Source organism: Canis lupus, chromosome 3, assembly GCF_048164855.1.
Source record: "Canis lupus baileyi chromosome 3, mCanLup2.hap1, whole genome shotgun sequence".
NCBI classification, from domain to species: Eukaryota; Metazoa; Chordata; class Mammalia; order Carnivora; family Canidae; genus Canis; species Canis lupus.
The window spans coordinates 18,134,056-18,151,554 of record NC_132840.1 but is presented as its reverse complement, the minus strand read 5'-3'; the positions used below and the strand labels follow the sequence as shown (position 1 = coordinate 18,151,554).

General features: G+C 38.5%; 1 protein-coding gene across 5 annotated transcripts; it reads left to right on the top strand.

Moving 5' to 3' along the window:
• The first annotated feature begins 12 nt into the window (after nucleotides 1–12).
• On the top strand, nucleotides 13–16,773 carry CMC2 (C-X9-C motif containing 2). Of its 5 annotated transcripts, XM_072819396.1 has the most exons (6): nucleotides 44–190; nucleotides 5,666–5,703; nucleotides 7,282–7,424; nucleotides 7,532–7,644; nucleotides 12,001–12,072; nucleotides 15,349–16,773. In XM_072819396.1, exons 4-6 carry the CDS (start codon nucleotides 7,564–7,566, stop codon nucleotides 15,433–15,435), a joined length of 240 nt encoding a protein of 79 aa, XP_072675497.1. In that variant the 5' UTR covers nucleotides 44–190; nucleotides 5,666–5,703; nucleotides 7,282–7,424; nucleotides 7,532–7,563; the 3' UTR covers nucleotides 15,436–16,773. The 5 variants fall into 5 exon arrangements, with proteins under 5 accessions (XP_072675494.1, XP_072675495.1, XP_072675496.1 ...); XM_072819393.1 differs by lacking the exon at nucleotides 7,282–7,424 and having other exon boundaries at nucleotides 13–190; nucleotides 7,532–7,688; nucleotides 12,006–12,072; XM_072819394.1 differs by lacking the exon at nucleotides 7,282–7,424 and having other exon boundaries at nucleotides 14–190.
• The last annotated feature ends 726 nt before the right edge of the window (nucleotides 16,774–17,499 follow it).

Below are 17,499 nucleotides of genomic sequence, written 5' to 3'. Positions count from 1 at the left end.
GGGCGCGCATGCGCCGCAGTCGCCGCGAGCCGCCGGGGCCGCTGGAGCCCCGCGGGGTCAGCCGTGGAGGGCGCGGGAGCCCTCGCCGCCCGGAGCTGCCCCGCCCCCGGCGTCCCGGGGGCCGGCCTTTGGATGGGGAGGCCTCGCTGGTGACGGCGGCTTCAGCCGGCCCGGTGCGGCCGCAAGGCGGGTGAGTCTGGGCAGGCCGGCCGCGCCGAGGAGCCCCCCAGGGCGCCCCCTGGCCCCGTCTCCTGCCGCGCTCCAGGTTCCCCGCGCCGGGCCTTGGCCGCGCGGTCGCTGGAGGCGCGCCCCGGGCTCTCCGCCCGCGGGCACCGGCCGAGGCCGCGCCGGGGGTGGGGAGTAGGGAGCGTGCTGGGCGCAGGCCTGGGGATGTGGGTGGGCCCCTCCCGTCCTCGAGCTTCCGCTTCCACGCCTGTGAAATGGGTATAACCCGCCGTCCCGTTGGTGAGAAAGGGAGGCCCTTCCCGGTGTTCGGTGCGGTGAGCGCGCAGAGAATTGTACGATTGTTCTTGTCGTCGTCTTGGGAGTCTTCGGGCGCATCTCGGCTGCAGTGAAAGTTGCCACCAGTCTGTGTTGCAGAGTGGGAATCCGGGGAGATCCTCAGCAGTGCACTTTTTTTTTTCTTTTAAGATTTTATTTATCCATTCATGAGACACACACACACAGAGAAGCAGGCTCCCTGCGGGGATCCTGATGTGGGACTCGATCCCCGCACCCCGGGATCACGACCTGAGTCCTAGGCAATCGCTCAACCACTGAGCCACCCAGGTGCCCCAACAGTACACTTTTTTCAAGGAGAGGAAACATTGAGGTGCCTTTTACTGGGTTTAAAAATTACCGTGCTTGTAGGTGCACAATAGATGCTTTATGAAGACTTTTTTTTTTTTTTTTTTAATATGAAGAATCTTAAGTAAATCCGAGTTCTGGAATCCTTCAGTTAAAATCTTAAATGCATTAAAGAAGTTTGTGCTGGCAAACTTCTGTTGTGAAACGCCTTTATCTCCTTTCCTATACGTATAGGTTTCTGCACTGACTTATTTTAAATGATCTTCATTTTCAGCCTTTAAAAAAAAAAATGTTGGGACGCCTGGGTGGCTCAGCGGTTGAGCCCTTTGGCTCAGGTTGTGACCCCGGGGTCCTGGGATCGAGTCCCGCATCGGGCTCCCTGCATGGAGCCTGCTTCTCCCTCTGCCTGTGTCTCTGCCTCTCTCGCTCTCTCTTTCTCTCTCTGTGTCTCTCATGCATAAATAAATAAGTCTTTGAAAAAGAAAAAAAAAACTATGTTGAGTTGTGAACCGATTCTCAGATTTGTTGTAATCCTAAATTCAGCATTTGGCAAACATTTATTGGGCGTTTACTATGTGCATTTACAAGAATACTCCCTCACTGTGCGTTCTTTGGGTTCTATGGGCTGATTTTTTTCTTTTCCCCCTCCCAAGTTCAAATGATTTGGCAGATGCCCAGCAGCTGCTGAGTGCCGATAAATGTTCAGGGACAGCTACAGCTTGTCCCATTCCTTAAGAAACTGTGTGGTGGAACTACAAGTCCTTTTCCCCAGGCAGCCTAGGGATTGTTCTCAGTAGTGGTGGGCAAGGTCTGTATTTGGGAGTAAGAGTCACTTAGTAGCATATGTTTAGATTTGGTCACTTTGTAACTGCAAAGGAAAGGGTAGGGTGGGTAATACCCTGCTGTATCTGGTACCTCTGGGGACTATGGTGCATAGTTTGAAATAGTTGCAGAAATGCTAATTTAATTCCATTGCTTTCTGAAAAGTAGACTTTAAAAAAGGATGTGTTTTGGAAAGCATTAAGTTTACAGTTCTTCCTGGAGAACAGCTTCTTCAAACTTGGAACAGGAGACTTTCCTGAACTTGCTTTTTTGGTTGTTCTAAAATGATGCTTGAAATTGCAACTATAGTATAAATTTCTGGTGCAGCCACCAACAACAAAATCTTTAGAAAGAAAATCCAAGTGACATTAAAATCAAGGGTTTCCTCCTTGTGACTCTAGATTTGCTGAAGTGTTACTGGAATGCTTACTCATTTTGCTTTACTACAGTTAAGGTATTGTTTACTCTTGGTTTATTTTCTAAAATTGTGCCACCTGGTGGTTGAAATCTGTCTATCATGGAATATTTATTATGAAAATTTTACCTCAGTCTTGGTAGAATAAGGCGAAGAAGTGACCTGAGTAAGACTATAATTTTTATGTCTTTAGTGAGAGTACCATACTGCTTCTGTACTCCCAGCCTACCCTCAAGTAAAAGTTAAAGTTGCTTTGCAGGGGCCTGTCACCTAGTTATCAAAACATCCAATTGTCACAGCTGAACATTTCTAAGAGTTAGTGGCTGTTTTGGTATTAATGTGAGCACACTTGAAGCAGTGAGTGGAGTTGAGGTGGAAAGGGAAGCATTGTAACTGTGACAAGTTAACCCTCCTGATGTTTTCTAGATGCCAATGCACAGGTGGGACTGAAGTTTTGTGTTTAAATGATAACAGTTTGAATGGAATTTATTTATTTATATTTATTTGTTCCTCTTTCTCACTGTGAACATCCATGCACGAAGTCTTAACACAGATGAATGTTCCCTTCAGCTTTGTTCAACAGTGTGGTCGATGTTCAGACGAGATCGGGCGCGTTCAGGGTGGTATGGCCGTAGACGTGGTCGATGTTCAGAATTATTTCGGCCCTACCCTTTTGAAATTCTTTCGTGTGTTCTTAGTGGTAACAAGTCAAGTCCATGGACAGAATTTTAGTTTTGGAAATAGGTTAAAATCATTTAATTGTGGATTTAGATTTGAGAAGAAACGTAAGGATGCAGTGCAAGAATACAGTGTGGCATCCTCATTGATGTAGCCAGTCTCCTTGGGGTATGTGAGGACAGATAACCGAGAACTTCCCAGAGCAGCCAGTTTCCTTGTTGGACAGCTCCAGGAAGAGGACTTCTGCCTTTGTTAGCATCCACCCTTTGGTTTCCAGTCCTGTTCTGGAAAGCACCTTGGAAGCACCACTGTAAATTTTAGTTCACCCTTTCCCATCCAGTGACAGAGCATTTCAGATATACAAACACTACTTTACATGTGTCACAGTCACTGCTCACTATTTCAGATGCTTCCACGTATGTTATTTTAAACCTCATGACCACCCAGAGATAGAGGTCAAGAGCTAATTCCAATATACAGAAGAAGAGACTTAGGTCTCAGAGTAAGTAACCAAAGTGTTAGAACTTATGGACAGATAAATCCATAACTTTTTATTTCAAATCCATTGATTGTCCTACTGAACCAGATTGTTTCTCTTATCTGTCTCCTCTGATGTGGACTTCCCTATATTGGTGAATATTCCCAGTTTCATTAATGGCTTCCTGTTTAAACCTAGAGTCAAAGCCATGTTTATCCTGAGCACTGTCTCCAAATACTCACATTGTCAGTATTTTGGACTTTGTTGATCAGGACAAATGTAGCACTGTTCTTTTTCTTGAGGGAGACAAGCCCTCTATTTCTAATAATATAGGATTATTACATTATCACATTTTTGGAAGGTAGGCCTAGAATTAGTGTCTGTAGAACTTGTAGCCAGCCAGAGGCTATTTGGGAAATAGTTTTTTCTATCTGTATTTATTTCATCCACAAACTGCTGGGAAGGCATGCCTTTCCTATTTTGAACATTGGAATAATCTGTCCTGGTGAGAAATTGCATTGGGTAGTAACTGTGCCACTTACCATGTGACTTGAGGCTCAGTGTTACTCTGAAAATATGAGTAATGCATATTTGAACTACAAAAAGTCAATTTCTTATGGTTTCACTGAATTTATGAAGTTACCTACTCCCTACAGTTATTGGAAGGATTATAAGACTTGTGCCTAGTGTGTGGTAAGTGTTCAACAAATTATTTTCTACACTAATAATGTAGATATATTCTTATGGCTTTGATGGAATCTTCAAAGTAAGAATATGGAATATACATTTAGTTTTCTTCAGTTCATAAGTTACTTTTGAGTTATAATAATGCTGATTAGAATTCAGGCTTTTTAAAGATGACTGCTGGGCGATATCAGCACTCACACCAGCGTGTTCTAAGAACAATGCCATTGTTTTATAGCTGTGCTTTGTGAATAGCGAAAGTCTCGCAGAACACCTGTGTATGCACCAACTGTTAATGAAGTCAGACAACACTGGGCGCAGAAAGAAGGAGAGGGTATCTTAGTAAAAAGAGGGTGGAGGAAAGAGGGAGAAGACTGGTAAAGCAAGGAATTTGTTAGATAAGGGATTTGGTCACTGTTTAGAAGTGTAGGGTAAGTAGTAGCTTAGCTTTTTACCAAGAAGACTAGGAAAAGGAAACTGTATGAAACTATTTTCTCACTGGACATAGTTACCTAGGATAAGTAAGTAGAAGGGAAGACATCTCATTGGTACCCTGGCTGGGTCTATAGTAGCATAAACTTTTGTAATGGGGGGAGGAAAAATATACATTATGATATGTATGCATTTATACTTGTGTAAAATGTGCATGTATTTATCTCAGCAGCCAAGTGTCTTCTAAATTCTTTGCCAACCAAAGAGATCATTTCACTACATTGTAAGCTTGTTTCTGAACTGTAAGAGCACTCATCTGAGGCTGATTGATAGAAATATGCAAACATTTTTGTCAAATATATTTACAAAATAAGACATTTTCTAGGTGGCTAAGGCAGTATACATCTTCTTTCAGAAAAAAGTAAGTGAGGCAGAAATCAACCAGGTAACTAATAGGTTTAGATGCATAATATTGGTTATAATATTAGATGATCTAAATTGTTAGACTATGTGAAGTCTCATTTTTCTGAGGTAAAAAGATTATGTCATTAAAGGTTTTGTAGTCAGTAGCAGGCAAACCAACTTGAACTTGGCTGCATTCTAGTTTCCATTTTAAACCCTTTGCTGGCCACAGTGGCCTGATATGTGATCTTCAGCTGTGCCATGCTGTGTGTGCATGCACACTTAGTAGTCACTCAGTGGACCAGTGATCTACTAATGTATTTTTATAAACTGAGTTTTGCAGTAGTAGGAATACTATAATTCTCTGGAGTTATTTATTTAGATATTTTTGAGGATTTTACTTGTGAGTGGAAGGTAGATAGGCAGTTTGAATTTCTTGAACTTTTTGATATTAACTCTATTAAGGTACAATTTACATATCATAAGTTTACCCATCTTATGTAAGTGAACTCTAATTTTAGTGAACTGCAATTGTGCAACCATTACCACAATCCTATTTTAAAATGTGTTTATTATGTAAAAATATTCCTTTGTGCCCAATGGCAAATAATCCTCACTCTCACTTTCAGGCCCATCAGCCTTTTTTCTCTTCAGTTTTGCCTTTTCTACACATTGCACATAAATGGAGTCATGCTGTATAGTCTTTTGAATCAGGCTTCTTTCATTTAGCTTAGTGCTTTTGAGCTTCATCTGTGTTGATATCTGTATCAGTGCATTCCTGTTGATTGCCAAATAGTATTTCATTGTCTAGATATACCACATTGGTGTATCCAGTTACCAGGTTATTGGGTATTTGGATTGTTTCGGTATTCGCTATAATGAATAATACTGTGAACATTCACATACATGCCTTTGTGTGCATATGTGTTTTCATTTCTTTTGGATAGATTCTTAGGAGTTGCAGTTTCGTGTTCTGGGTCATTTGGTAAGTTTCTGTTTAACTCCTTAAGACACTGCCAGAATTGTTTCCCTAAGTATGTACTATTCTACTAGAAATGTGTGAGGTCTGTTTGCTCTGCATCCTAATCAATGCTTGTTATTGTCTGACTTTTTGATTATAGCTATTTGGGAGGATGTGTAGTGGTATCTCATTGTGATTTTAGTTTGCATTTTCCTGTGACTAATGGTGTTTAGCATTTTTTGTGTGCTTAATTAACCATTCCTGTGTCATCTTCTGTGAAGTATTCATTCAAATTTTTTGCCAATTTTTTGGGTCCATTTTAAATGTTGGGTTCTTTGTAAGCATTCAACAAATCCTCTTTCATATACGATTAGCAAATATTTTCTCCTAGCCTATAGCTTGTAGGATATTTATTTTTTAGAGCAGTTTTAGATTCACAGCAAAATTTAATAGAACGTATAGAGAGATCTCATTTGCCCCCCTGCCCCATACATGTACAGCCTGCCCCACTATCAGCATCCCCCACCAGAGTTGTATGTTTTGACAGTTGATGAACCCGCATTAACATGTTGTTATCACCCAAAGTGTGGCTTGTTTTTTTCTTTTCTTTTCTTTTAATTATATACATTATGAGATGCTCACCATGATAAGTGTATGAACAATATTATTGACTACATTCCCTTTAGTTGTATTTTACATCCCTGTGTCTTTTCATTTTCTTAATGGTGTATTTTTTTTTTAAGATTTATTTATTTATTCATGAGAATACACACACAGAGAGAGAGAGAGAGAGAGAGGCAGAGACACAGGCAGAGGGAGAAGCAGGCTCCTTGCAGGGAGCCCGACATGGGACCCGATCCCAGTTCTCCAGGATCACACCCTGGGCAGAAGGCAGGCGCTAAACCGCTGAGCCATCCGGGCTGCCCTTAATGGTGTATTTTGAAGTGAGAAAGTTTTTTTTAATTTGATAAGATTTTACCTTTTTTTTTTTTTTTTTTTTTTTTAAATGAATTGGGCTTTTGGCCTATTTAGCTAAGAACTCTTTTCCCAAACTAAGGTCATTATTTTCTCTTAGGCTTTCTTTCTTGAAACTTTTAAAAGATTAAAACAATTAATTGGTTCTTTTTTCAAGTTAAAAAGAATACGTTAAAAAAAGAATAGGTGAATAATGCTACCTAACTTTGGCAAACACTTCAAAATAATGCTTTTTCTTTGAAAGTTGGCTGCTAATTTACTATTTTGTGAAAGAACCAGTTACATTTAATTTCTGGGATTTCAGCTTCTTGATTTCATAGTAATAACTGCATTATGGATATATCTGCTAAATTGAAAAACGTTTTTCCCATCTGCTTTTTGTTTCTCTTCATTGTTTAAGTTGGATTTTCTCAGCCAGATGTTAGGAAGAAAGCAGTCCTTATGTATTCACAGTAATGTAGGACTAAAGAGCTTAACCTCTCAGAGGAATATGCATTTTAAAAGGATTAATAAACCAATTATTTTATGGAATTTCATCTGAACAAAATGAATTGTGATCAATTTCAGGAATGTGGGGAAAATACTTGAAATTAGGTTTATTAATACAGGCTAGCTGTTCTTCTGAAGCACTTCTTTCCAGGATTGGGTCTCTTGTGGAGTCCTGCCTTTTTTCTGAACCTGCAGTTCTTCAAACAACATCTGATGACCTGCTGAATCTGTTAAATTGTTGGATAAGGAAGCTCAGGGTCAGGTTTAATAATTTGCCTAAGGTCAGCATTCTTTTCTGATAAAGCTCATGGCACGTTTTTGCTGAAATAGTGTTAGGTCGCATTAACAAATACAGTCACGCGTATTCAAGACACTCTTGTATCCACAGGTTGCCCTGCTGTGCTCCGTCACCTCCTAAAGATGCATCCTGACTTATCTCCACACTTGCACACTGAAGAATGCAACGTCTTGATTAACTTGCTTAAGGAATGTCACAAAAATGTAAGAGTTCAGAAAAACGACCAGAAAGCAAAAATGAAACTTAGGTACAATACACTGGTGTAAAATGTTACCTCCACTAATGGAAAGGAATGGATCTTAACTTCTTAAAGATTAGTAACTGATGCTTGTGATTTTTCAGACACCATTCCCTTTCATGATTAGTAAGAATGCAGCATGTGGTAGCTCGTTAGGGAACTCGTTAGGGAACTTCTGAAATGGTATGTAATAGTTAGAATCCACCTTCTTACAATAAAACACTTTCCTTTTTTTTCATTATAGGGCAGTAGAACAGTTATGTTGAGTTCTGACTCTTCTGATCATAATGGAATGATTTTAAGATTTTTCTAAGATTTTCTTTGATCTTTACCATTCTGTGTTTAAAGAAGTTTGAAACATTTTTAATAATTAGATGTTAGCTAGATTTAAATTATAATTGGTCTAATTTGACAGGTTTACTTATTTGTTAGTGGGATGGAAGTAAAATTCCATGGTTTAAACCAAAATAGAAAGGAAGCCCAGTTTTGGAAAGCATTAAATTAAGCTGGTATTTTTACAAATGTCAAATACTTAGCTTTTTTCATATATTTGCTACATGAGATAGCTGTAAGGAGCATTTCTATTTTTCTTTAACTTTGCATGATATGTTATTTTCCTTCTGATAGTCATAAACTGTAGACATAACAAAATTATAATAATAGCATCATTTAAATGAGTAAACTTTAAAGACTAATAGTAAGGTAGTGAGTAATACCTGTGGCCTGTGAAGTTAGGTATTTTTGTTGTTATTGCTTGACAATATACTTCAGGCAGACTTTTTTCAGCCTACATCTAGATCAAGAATTGATACTGTAAGTCTTTTTAAGGTTAGTCATTTTTATGGGTGCCGTAGTGTCCTTTTTTTTTTAAGATTTTATTTATTTATTCATGAGAGACACAGAGAAAGAGAGAGCGAGAGAGAGGCAGAGACACAGGCAGAGGGAGAAGCAGGCTCCATGCAGGGAGCCCCATGTGGGACGACGCCCTGGGCTGAAGGCGGTGCTAAACTGCCAAGTCACCCCGGGCTGCCCCTCATTTGGTTTTAGATTGTGTTTCCTTGATGGCTGGTTTTTGAGCATCTTTCACGTGCTTATTGGCCATTCATATAAAGTCTTTTGCCCATATTTTATTTTATTAAAAAAAGTTTACATTTTATTTATTTCTTCTTTTTTTTCTTTTGCCCTTGTTTTAAAATTGTGTTGTTTGCTTTATTATTGAATTTTAAGAACTCTTTTTTTTTTTCATTTGACATACAAGTCTTTTGTTTGATGAGTGTATTGTGAATATGTTCTCTCAGTCTGGAACATTCTTTTTCATTTTCTTAAGATTGTGTTTCAAAGAGCAGTTTCTAAGTTGATGAGGTCTAATTACTAGGTTTTGTTTTTTTTTTTTTGTGGTTGGTTTTTTTTGTTTTGTTTTGCCATCTAAGCATCTTTGTTTCTTGGTCACAAAGATTTTCTCTTGTTTTTTCTTCTGGAAGTTTTAGAGTTTTAGCTTTTACATCTAGATCTGTGATTCATTTCAAGTTAATTTTTGTGTATTATGTGAGGTATGAGCCAGTTTTTCTTTCTTTCTCTATGGATATTGTTGTTGCAGCACCATTTGTTGCAGTGACCATCCTTTCCCTACTAAATTATCTTGCTGTCTTTGTCAAAACAATTGACCATATGTGACTGGGCCTATTTCTGGGCTTTCTGATCTGTTCCACTGATTTATGTGTTTATTAACACCAGTTAATTTCAGTGTTAGTGGGGCCACCCTAGTCCCCTGTTTTGTCCTCTTTGTCCTCATTCACTTGCACTGGAGTGATTGTTGAAATGTAAGTTGAATCATTGTTCCCCTCTAATGGCTCCCTTTGCCTGCAGTTGTCAAATCTAAATTTCTCACTTTGTGGTGTTTCAGGGCCTTCATGAACCGGGCCCCCACTTATCCCTTGGGTCTTACCACCCTCCTGCACCTCTTCTGCGCTTGCTCCTGTGTGCTCCTCTGCAGTTGTTTCGGAACATGCTTCCCTCTTCTAAGCCTTTGTGCTTTTTCCTTGTTTATCTTACAGCTCTCCACTATCTCTACTTCCGGTGCACTAGACCAGGTTTCTTCATCCTCCAGGTTTTATTCATTTGTCATTTCCCTTTCCTTTCCTTTCCTCCTTTCCAGGCCTAGATTCTCTTGGTGTGGTCACTCTGTACTCCAATAACCACATATAATACAGTTCCTACTGTAAGATAGTTCTCACACTTTCTGATCTCATGACTCCTTTATGCTCTTAAAAATTACCGAGGACCCTAGGTAACTTTTGTGTATGTGGACTATATCCATCGATATTTACTGAATTAGAAATAAAAACTGAGAAATTTTTTAAAAATTAATTTGTATAAAAATACAATAATAAACCCATTATGTGTTAATGTAGTAGTTTTCCATTAAAAAGATCTTATTTTCCAAAACAAAAGAATGAAAAGGATGACATTGCTTTTGCATTTTTGCAATTCTTTTTAATACCTGGCTTAATAGAATATAGCCAGATCCTCCTATTTGCCTCCTGTTCAGTCTTTGGTGATATTGCCTTTTGTGTAGTGTTTGGAAAGTTCCACAGTAGCCTTGTGAGAGAGTGGTAATGAACAAAATGAGTAAGATCTTTGATTATCAGGAAAATAGTTTTTATTGTGTGCATCCCCTGGAAAGGTCTTGGGAACTTGTGGGTGTCCCTCGACTACACTTGGAAAACTATTGCTTTACAGCAGTCACTTTGTTAGCTGGCTTCCCTCTGACTGTGGACTGAGAGGAGGGCCCAGGTCCACCTTCCTCATGCTGTCTCCCTAGTGCTTGGGACATTGTCTTTGAAATACCAATTGATTTCATTTTTCAATCAATTGCCCAGTCAGTGTGGTGATAGACATCACACGCTAGAGGCTTATGCCATGTGTATACAAGAGAAGTGTAGACCCTGGCCATTTCGTAAACCAGTTCCAATGGAGCACTTTGGGATGGTTTTTCATGTAATGTCACAAGAGTATAATTCTTCATTGGGTTTAAAAGTTGAAAAGGCAGAAAAAAAAAAAAAAAACCTTCTGTCTTGGATTTAAAAATAAGATGTATGTCTATGGGATGATATGAGTCGACGTAAGCCAAACTGAAATATTGCCTTCTGAAAGTCTAATCCTTTCTGTTATTTCTCCTTCAGCAGAAGGCATGTAAAAATGCATGGTTCCTGTTCATTTGTTGTCAAGGAAATAAAGAAAAATACACAGGGAAGTTATTCTGCAAAGGTCCTTAGGTAACCAGTAGGAGATCTTAGTTTACCTTAAATGCTTGCCAGAAAAACTGACCCATTTATTCATTGTGGACCAGAAAAAGACATGTACAGTGATGGTGAAGCAGGGAAAGAAAGGACTAGCACGAGGCATAGCTTATTAATTACGTGTTGTCTGGTTTCCATGAAAGCCTTAATTAGAAAAGGAAAAGATGCTTATTATTACAAGTTTAAGCACTTTTAGCATGTCATTATAGGATATCACCATGCTCTCCTACCCACCCTTAAAAATCGTGATATGCAAACACTAATTATGGCCTGACTAAAATTTGTGTTCTTGACTTCAATCTTCATCTTATTCTGCTTTGGAGCATTCATACTTTTTGTCGTGATAATCGTCATAGGCCCTGAGACCACCAAGAGATTTTTATTTTTGCTTTGCAAAGAAAGCAGACTTTGAACTTCAAACATAGGTTTTCTTATATTGTGGATTAGTTGCTTACTTATGTGGCCCATATAGGCCATTTAATAATAGTGTTATGTGTTTCTGATGTATTTTGATGACATTTTGGATGGAGGCAAATGAGAAAATTAGCGTTGGCACCCAGCATTTATTAGGTAATTATTCTTCAAGGGACAGAATGTTTATTCGTGAAGAAGTCACTGGTTATGTTAGTATGGCCATATCGCACTTTGGTGTTACTCTCTGTGATAGACGATGGTTGTACTGTGATTTTCACATGTCCTTAAAGAAAAGAGTATTAGAAAACAGAATGATTTGCACTCTGTCATTGTGAGTTAATAGGTATAGGTTACAGGTTAATAGGTTTCTCTCTTATCAAGGAAAAGTCTTTATATTTTCATTTCTACCAAGAGAACATTTATCCCTCCTTTTAGGAAGGCCAGGATAATTCCGTTTATTTGTATGTTTTATACCTGTATTTAACTCTTTGCTTATTAACAAGGTGGTGACACATTAAACTCATTTCTGTAGGAATAAGTATTTAAATTCTTTGTGCCAGAGACCTTTGTATATGGGATAAAATATTTACCCCTTTTCTTCCTTTTAGCACAGCATTCTGAAATTTTTTGGTCGTTGCAATGATCTTGATCGGGAGATGAGAAAATGCTTGAAGAATGAGGTAAGAAAAGTGTTAGAGGATGAAAAAGGTTGAAGATTAGAATAGAGCATTTCTGAACAATATTTAGAATACTGCCATTACTAATTTTTATTCCAAACTTTAGTATAATAGAGAGGATTGACTGCATGTGTATGTTCTCCTCTAAAACCCAGAGGAGAAATGAAAGCCTCTTCTGGGAACAATTTTAGGACTTTGCTGTTTTTTTGTTTTTGTTTTTGTTTTTTTCATGCACATAAATGAAAACAACTTTCTTACTACAATCATTGTGACTCCTCTGGATGAATCATGAGGGCCGGGAAACTGAATTTGTTTAGCAGAAAGACTTTGGTCAGTCAGCTATTAGCTGTAGCAGATAACACATCTTGGGCTTCTGCTTCCTCATAGAACATGGCAGGTGCTGGACTTGGGCTCTTCACACGTTTAAAATTGTGAATTTCTTTATAACCATGGCGTGTATGAGCCACACGGGTCTGGTTTGACTTGGTCAAGACGACTCATTTCCCGAACCCAGTTTTAGACCATGACTTGGACTTGGGCATACAGCAGAGTGCTTTTGAAATCTTTGAAAAGAAATTTGATTCCATTTCTGTTTCGTACATCAATTGTGTTATGTCCAAAACCCTTAAATATCTCTTAACTACTAAAAACCTGTCTTCCAGTTTTTTTCTTTTTCTATATTTTTGAATTTTTTTTTCTATTAGCCTCATATTGAAAGGTATTAGTTATATATTTTAAGCTGTCTAGCATCTATCGTCAACTTTTGTATTTTTCAATCTGAAGTTTTTTTTTCTTCCCAGAATCCCTGTCCAGTGTCTTTACTGTTTGAAGAACTTTCTGGAGTTCTGAATTCAGGGTGATAATTTTCTTGGCACAAATGTGTACATGTAGAAGTGTTTTAAATTGATTTTTGAAGAGTTTTTCTTCTATGCAAGGTGGTTTATATGAAAACTGAACCCTAGGGCTCTGTTCCTGTTTCAGTAAGAAGATGGGAAAATGAAGCCTACCATATTTTATTCAGTACAACTGTTTATTTCTCACATGCTTTCAGTTGTGTCAGATCGCTTTTCCCCTAAGTTTAGATTTTTTTTTCTTCTTATGGTTCAATAATTTTTGCCATTGGTGTGGTGGTTAGATCTTTATACAAAATTTTCTTCCCAGGTGGTCCTGAGCTGTTAGTGACTGGTAGAACGTCGGAGACATTTTTCATACTTTGAGTTTGTTTTCATGTCAATTCTGGATTTTCTCCTTGACTTATTTTCTAAGTCCTTTGTGTGGTTTTTATGTTGCTTCATTACCTGATTTATAGATGTTTTTCTCTCTGTTCTTTCCTCCTTCAGTCTTCTGAACCTGTGCTCATTTATTTTCTCTCTGCCTTTAATGCTTTCTAGTTGACTGTTTCCCGCCTCCATATGCTCCTCTAACCATCTCCTTCACGTGCCATTTGAGTGCTTCATTGCTTGACGCTTTCAACTAGCAAAAGGGTCTGGCCAGTTCCATTAGCCTCTCTTTGCTGCCATGTCGCTGCTTTTGTTTTTTTTTAATTGAAATAATGATTACATTAATACTACTTTTGTAGCATCCTCTTTTGTCCTTCTTAGTTGTTTTATTTGTTTTGGTTTGGTTTGGTTGTATCGTTCAGTGAAGTTTTGTGAATAAAATCACATTCATTCTTTTCTTCTTTTATTCAAAGGCCACCTTGCCCTTTGGGGATATCTTAACAAATATTTTAACATAGACTATGTCTTAATTTGCTCTTTAACTGTTTTTTTGGCTGCCTATGAAGTGTTATCTTCTGAAGATTTACCCTTAAAACCTTCTCCCAAACTGATTGCCAGAGGCAGTCCAGTATATGTGATTAAAGATAGAAACCAAATATTTTTCTCAGATTAGGTATCCCTCCATGTTTTAGAACAGTGCCTCTTTTTAAAAAATAGTTTTTAAAGCGACAAAATTCCCTTTCCCTCTGACAATCTTAAGAGAAAAATTAATGTATGACAGATAAAAGGAATGATTTTGGTTAAAGGGACCTGGTGTTTCATCTGTAATTTGGTTAAAGAGACCTGGTGTTTCATCTGGCCCTTTGATGAAGAAGAAAAAGTTTGAAAAATGATTCCAGAAGCGATGTTAGAACTCTTCAATAAAAACTTTAGATCTAGAAAACTTCTTAGAGATAATCTAGCCTAGCTCCTCTTATTTGAGGTTATAGGACCCAAAGATGCAGTGAGCATAAACCTTCACAGCATTGTCTCTCAGGGGTCTGGGGCAGGGGACCCAGTCAGGCCCCTGGTTAGCTCTCTTCCACTGATTTTCATTTCTGTGGCCTTTTCCTGTACTTCTGGCTCCTGAAAGATTTTGATGTCTAGCTGTTCACATATACCTAGTGTTTTCAACTTGAATTTACTTTTACTTTTTCCCCCTTTTCCATAAGGATCCTTCATTCACCTTTAAAATATGCCTATTGGTCTATATAAAAACACTTATATCCAACTTTCTCTGGTTTAAACAAGTGCTTTTTCTAAGTGCCAGGCTGTATATTTCCTGTTACTTGTAACCCACTGGCCAGATCAGAATACTAGGCTGAAAACCTCCAAGGTGAAAACTGCATTTAGATCTAACTGATCATAAAAATGTAGGATTTGGAGAGCATCAGGTTTGATGACTATTCATAATAAAAAATCTTGGGAAGTTCAGCAGACTATAGGTTTCTATGTGAACTAATGGGTTATATATAATATGGTTGCCAAAAGCCAATTACTTTTGAAAATATTTATAGAAATAAAATATCTGTGTCATAAGAACTAGTAGGTCCACTGTAGTTCATATCTGTCAGAGTACATGGAGCACTGTATTTAATTCTGGTTGTGATATTTTTTATAAGGGATGTTGATAATAAAGCACATTATAAAAGGTACTTAGTAGCTATTAGAAGGCAGAAGCCATGTTCTGTTAACCTTTGTAGAAATCGGCAATGCTCAGCCTTAGATGACTTTGATAGATTGTGAGCTCCTCCTGTAGAACAGGGACGAAACTCACTCATCTTAAATATTTACTGAATTCATATTTTGGGAGGAAATTAATTCCATAAATATTTGTGTATTTATTAGTGTAGGTGTGCTGTACTGTGTTTGTGATTTCAGATTCAGTGAAGTAAAAGTCAAATAATTTTATCAGCAAAAACAATTTATTTTGCAAATATTTTAAAATATTTAACTTAGCTGGTACAAATGGTAATATAATGTGCTATCTCTTTTCTCCCCCCTTCCTTTTATTTTCCAGTACATGGAAAAGAGGACCAAGAGCAGGGAGCATGGCAATGCGATGAGAAAAAGACTTTTTAATCCCGCAGAGGAATCTGAAAAATAAATTACAGGCATACCTTGTTTTATTGTGCTTCGTTTTATTGAACTTCGCAGATAATGCATTTTTTTCAAATTGAAGGTTTGTGGCAACCTGGCACAAGCAAGTCTATTGGCGCCATTTTTCCAACAGCATTTCTCACCTTGTGTCTTTGTATCACATTTTGGTAATTCTTACAATATTTTGAACTTTGTAATTATTATATTTCTTATGGTGATCTGTGATGTTACTATTGTGATTGTTTTGGGGTGCCACAAAGTGTGCCCGTATAAGACAGTGAACTTAATCAGTGTTCTATGTATTGTGACTGCTCACCAACCAGCCATTCCCTTGTCTCTTCCTGTCCTTGGGCCTCCCTACCCCCTGAGACTCAACATATTGAAATTAGGCCAGTTAGTAATCCTACGATGGCCTCTAAGTATTCAAGTGAAAGGAAGAGTCCTTCATCTCTCACTGTAAGTCAAAAGGTAGAAGTGATAAGCTCAGCAAGAAAGGCATGTTGAAAGCCGAGATAGGCTGGAGCCAAGTTGCCAAATACAAAGGGAAAGTTCTTGAAGGAAAGTAAAAGTGCTACTCCAGTGAACACACAAGTGGTAAGGAAGCAAAACAGCCTTGTTTCAGTGGTCTGGATAGAAGATCAAACGTTCCCTTAAGCCAAAGCCTACTCTAGAGCAAAGTCCTAGCTCTCTTCAATTCTGTGATGGCCAAGAGGTGAGGAAGCAGAAGAAAAGTTTGAAGCTTGTAGACACTGATTTGTGAGGTTTAAAGAAAAGAAGCTGTCTTTATAACCTAAAAGCGTGTGGTGACAAGTGCCAATGTAGAAGCTGCAGCAACATCGAAGCAAGACCTTCTAGTACTTTATTAGCAATAAAGTATTTTTAATTAAGGCATGTACATTGTTTTCTAGACATAATGCTATTATACACTTAATAGACTACAGGATAGTATAAATGTAATTTTCATACGTGCTGGGAAGCCAAAAAATTCATTTGACCTGCTTTGTTATATTTGCTTTACCGTGATGGTCTGGAACCAAACTTGTAGTATCTCTGAGGGTTGCCTGTATACTTTCCCTGGATGCCTTGGCTGAGAGAAGATGTAAAGACTATTGGTTGATAACCGAAAGAATCTTACCTGATTTGGTCTCCAGAATCCTTTGACTGGAAAGTGACCCATGAGAAGTCAAGCCATGGAGAAATACAGAAGCCCTGATTCTGAATATTTGTTGGGTGGAGCCTTGGTTACTCTCTCTCATCTGCGAACACACCTGACTTCCAACATGTCTCTTCCCTTTGCCAACAATGGGCATTTGCTTATCTCCTTCAATAAAATAATTGGTTTTAATCGTATTTTTTCTTTTCTCTTAGACTTTCCTGGAATTAGAGCAAAATGGTCCCATTAGACTTAACCTTTTTGACATGTGGCAATTCTGGATCTTAAACATTGAAGACACAGGCTAGGACAAAAGAGGCAAAAAGAGTTTGGAAGTCCCAGCTGTGTTCACAATAATGGAAATGACCCAACTTTATTGTTCCCAGACTCATTTCTAGCAGGCACCCCCCAGTGCTTTTTCTGCCAGGTGTTCCTGAAACCAGTGTGGATCTGGAAGTTAGCAACTTCTAGCCACAGCCACAGCAGGGCCTTGATCTTCTTGTTGGATGAGGTGTCAACAGACGGTGAGCTGGTGAATTCTGTGTGTATGTCCAGAATGAGAGCTTGCTGATGTCAGTGTTGAATAAGTGATTTCCCCGTCATCAGAGGTGTTCAAGAGGCTGGACATTCACTTAGCAAGGTGGTTACACAGGACAGCAGGTATTTAATGAAAGCTCAGAGGATTTGGAGGAAGAGTAAAATTACTTCTGAGGACCCTTTCAAGACTGAGATTTACGAATATTTATGCAGCCCCTTCCTCTGTGTCAGTCATGCAGGTGCAGAAATGAGACATTTTGCCTTCAGCAGCTTGTTGTAAACTGACAAGTTGACTAATACAGGAGTGTCATAGCACCATGATGAGGTAGCTGTCATAGAAAACATAGAAAGGGCATCCATGCCCTGCCTTTAGAAGGAAGC

What these genes read in the sequence shown, in the direction of transcription:
- CMC2 (XM_072819393.1), top strand. Translation starts at nt 7,564, where the DNA reads ATGCATCCTGACTTATCTCCACACTTGCACACTGAAGAATGCAACGTC. An exon ending in AAAGCAAAAATGAAACTTAG is followed by an intron (nt 7,689 to 12,005) that starts GTACAATACACT and finishes CTTTTAGCACAG; the next exon opens with CATTCTGAAATTTTTTGGTC. An exon ending in GAAAATGCTTGAAGAATGAG is followed by an intron (nt 12,073 to 15,348) that starts GTAAGAAAAGTG and finishes TTTATTTTCCAG; the next exon opens with TACATGGAAAAGAGGACCAA.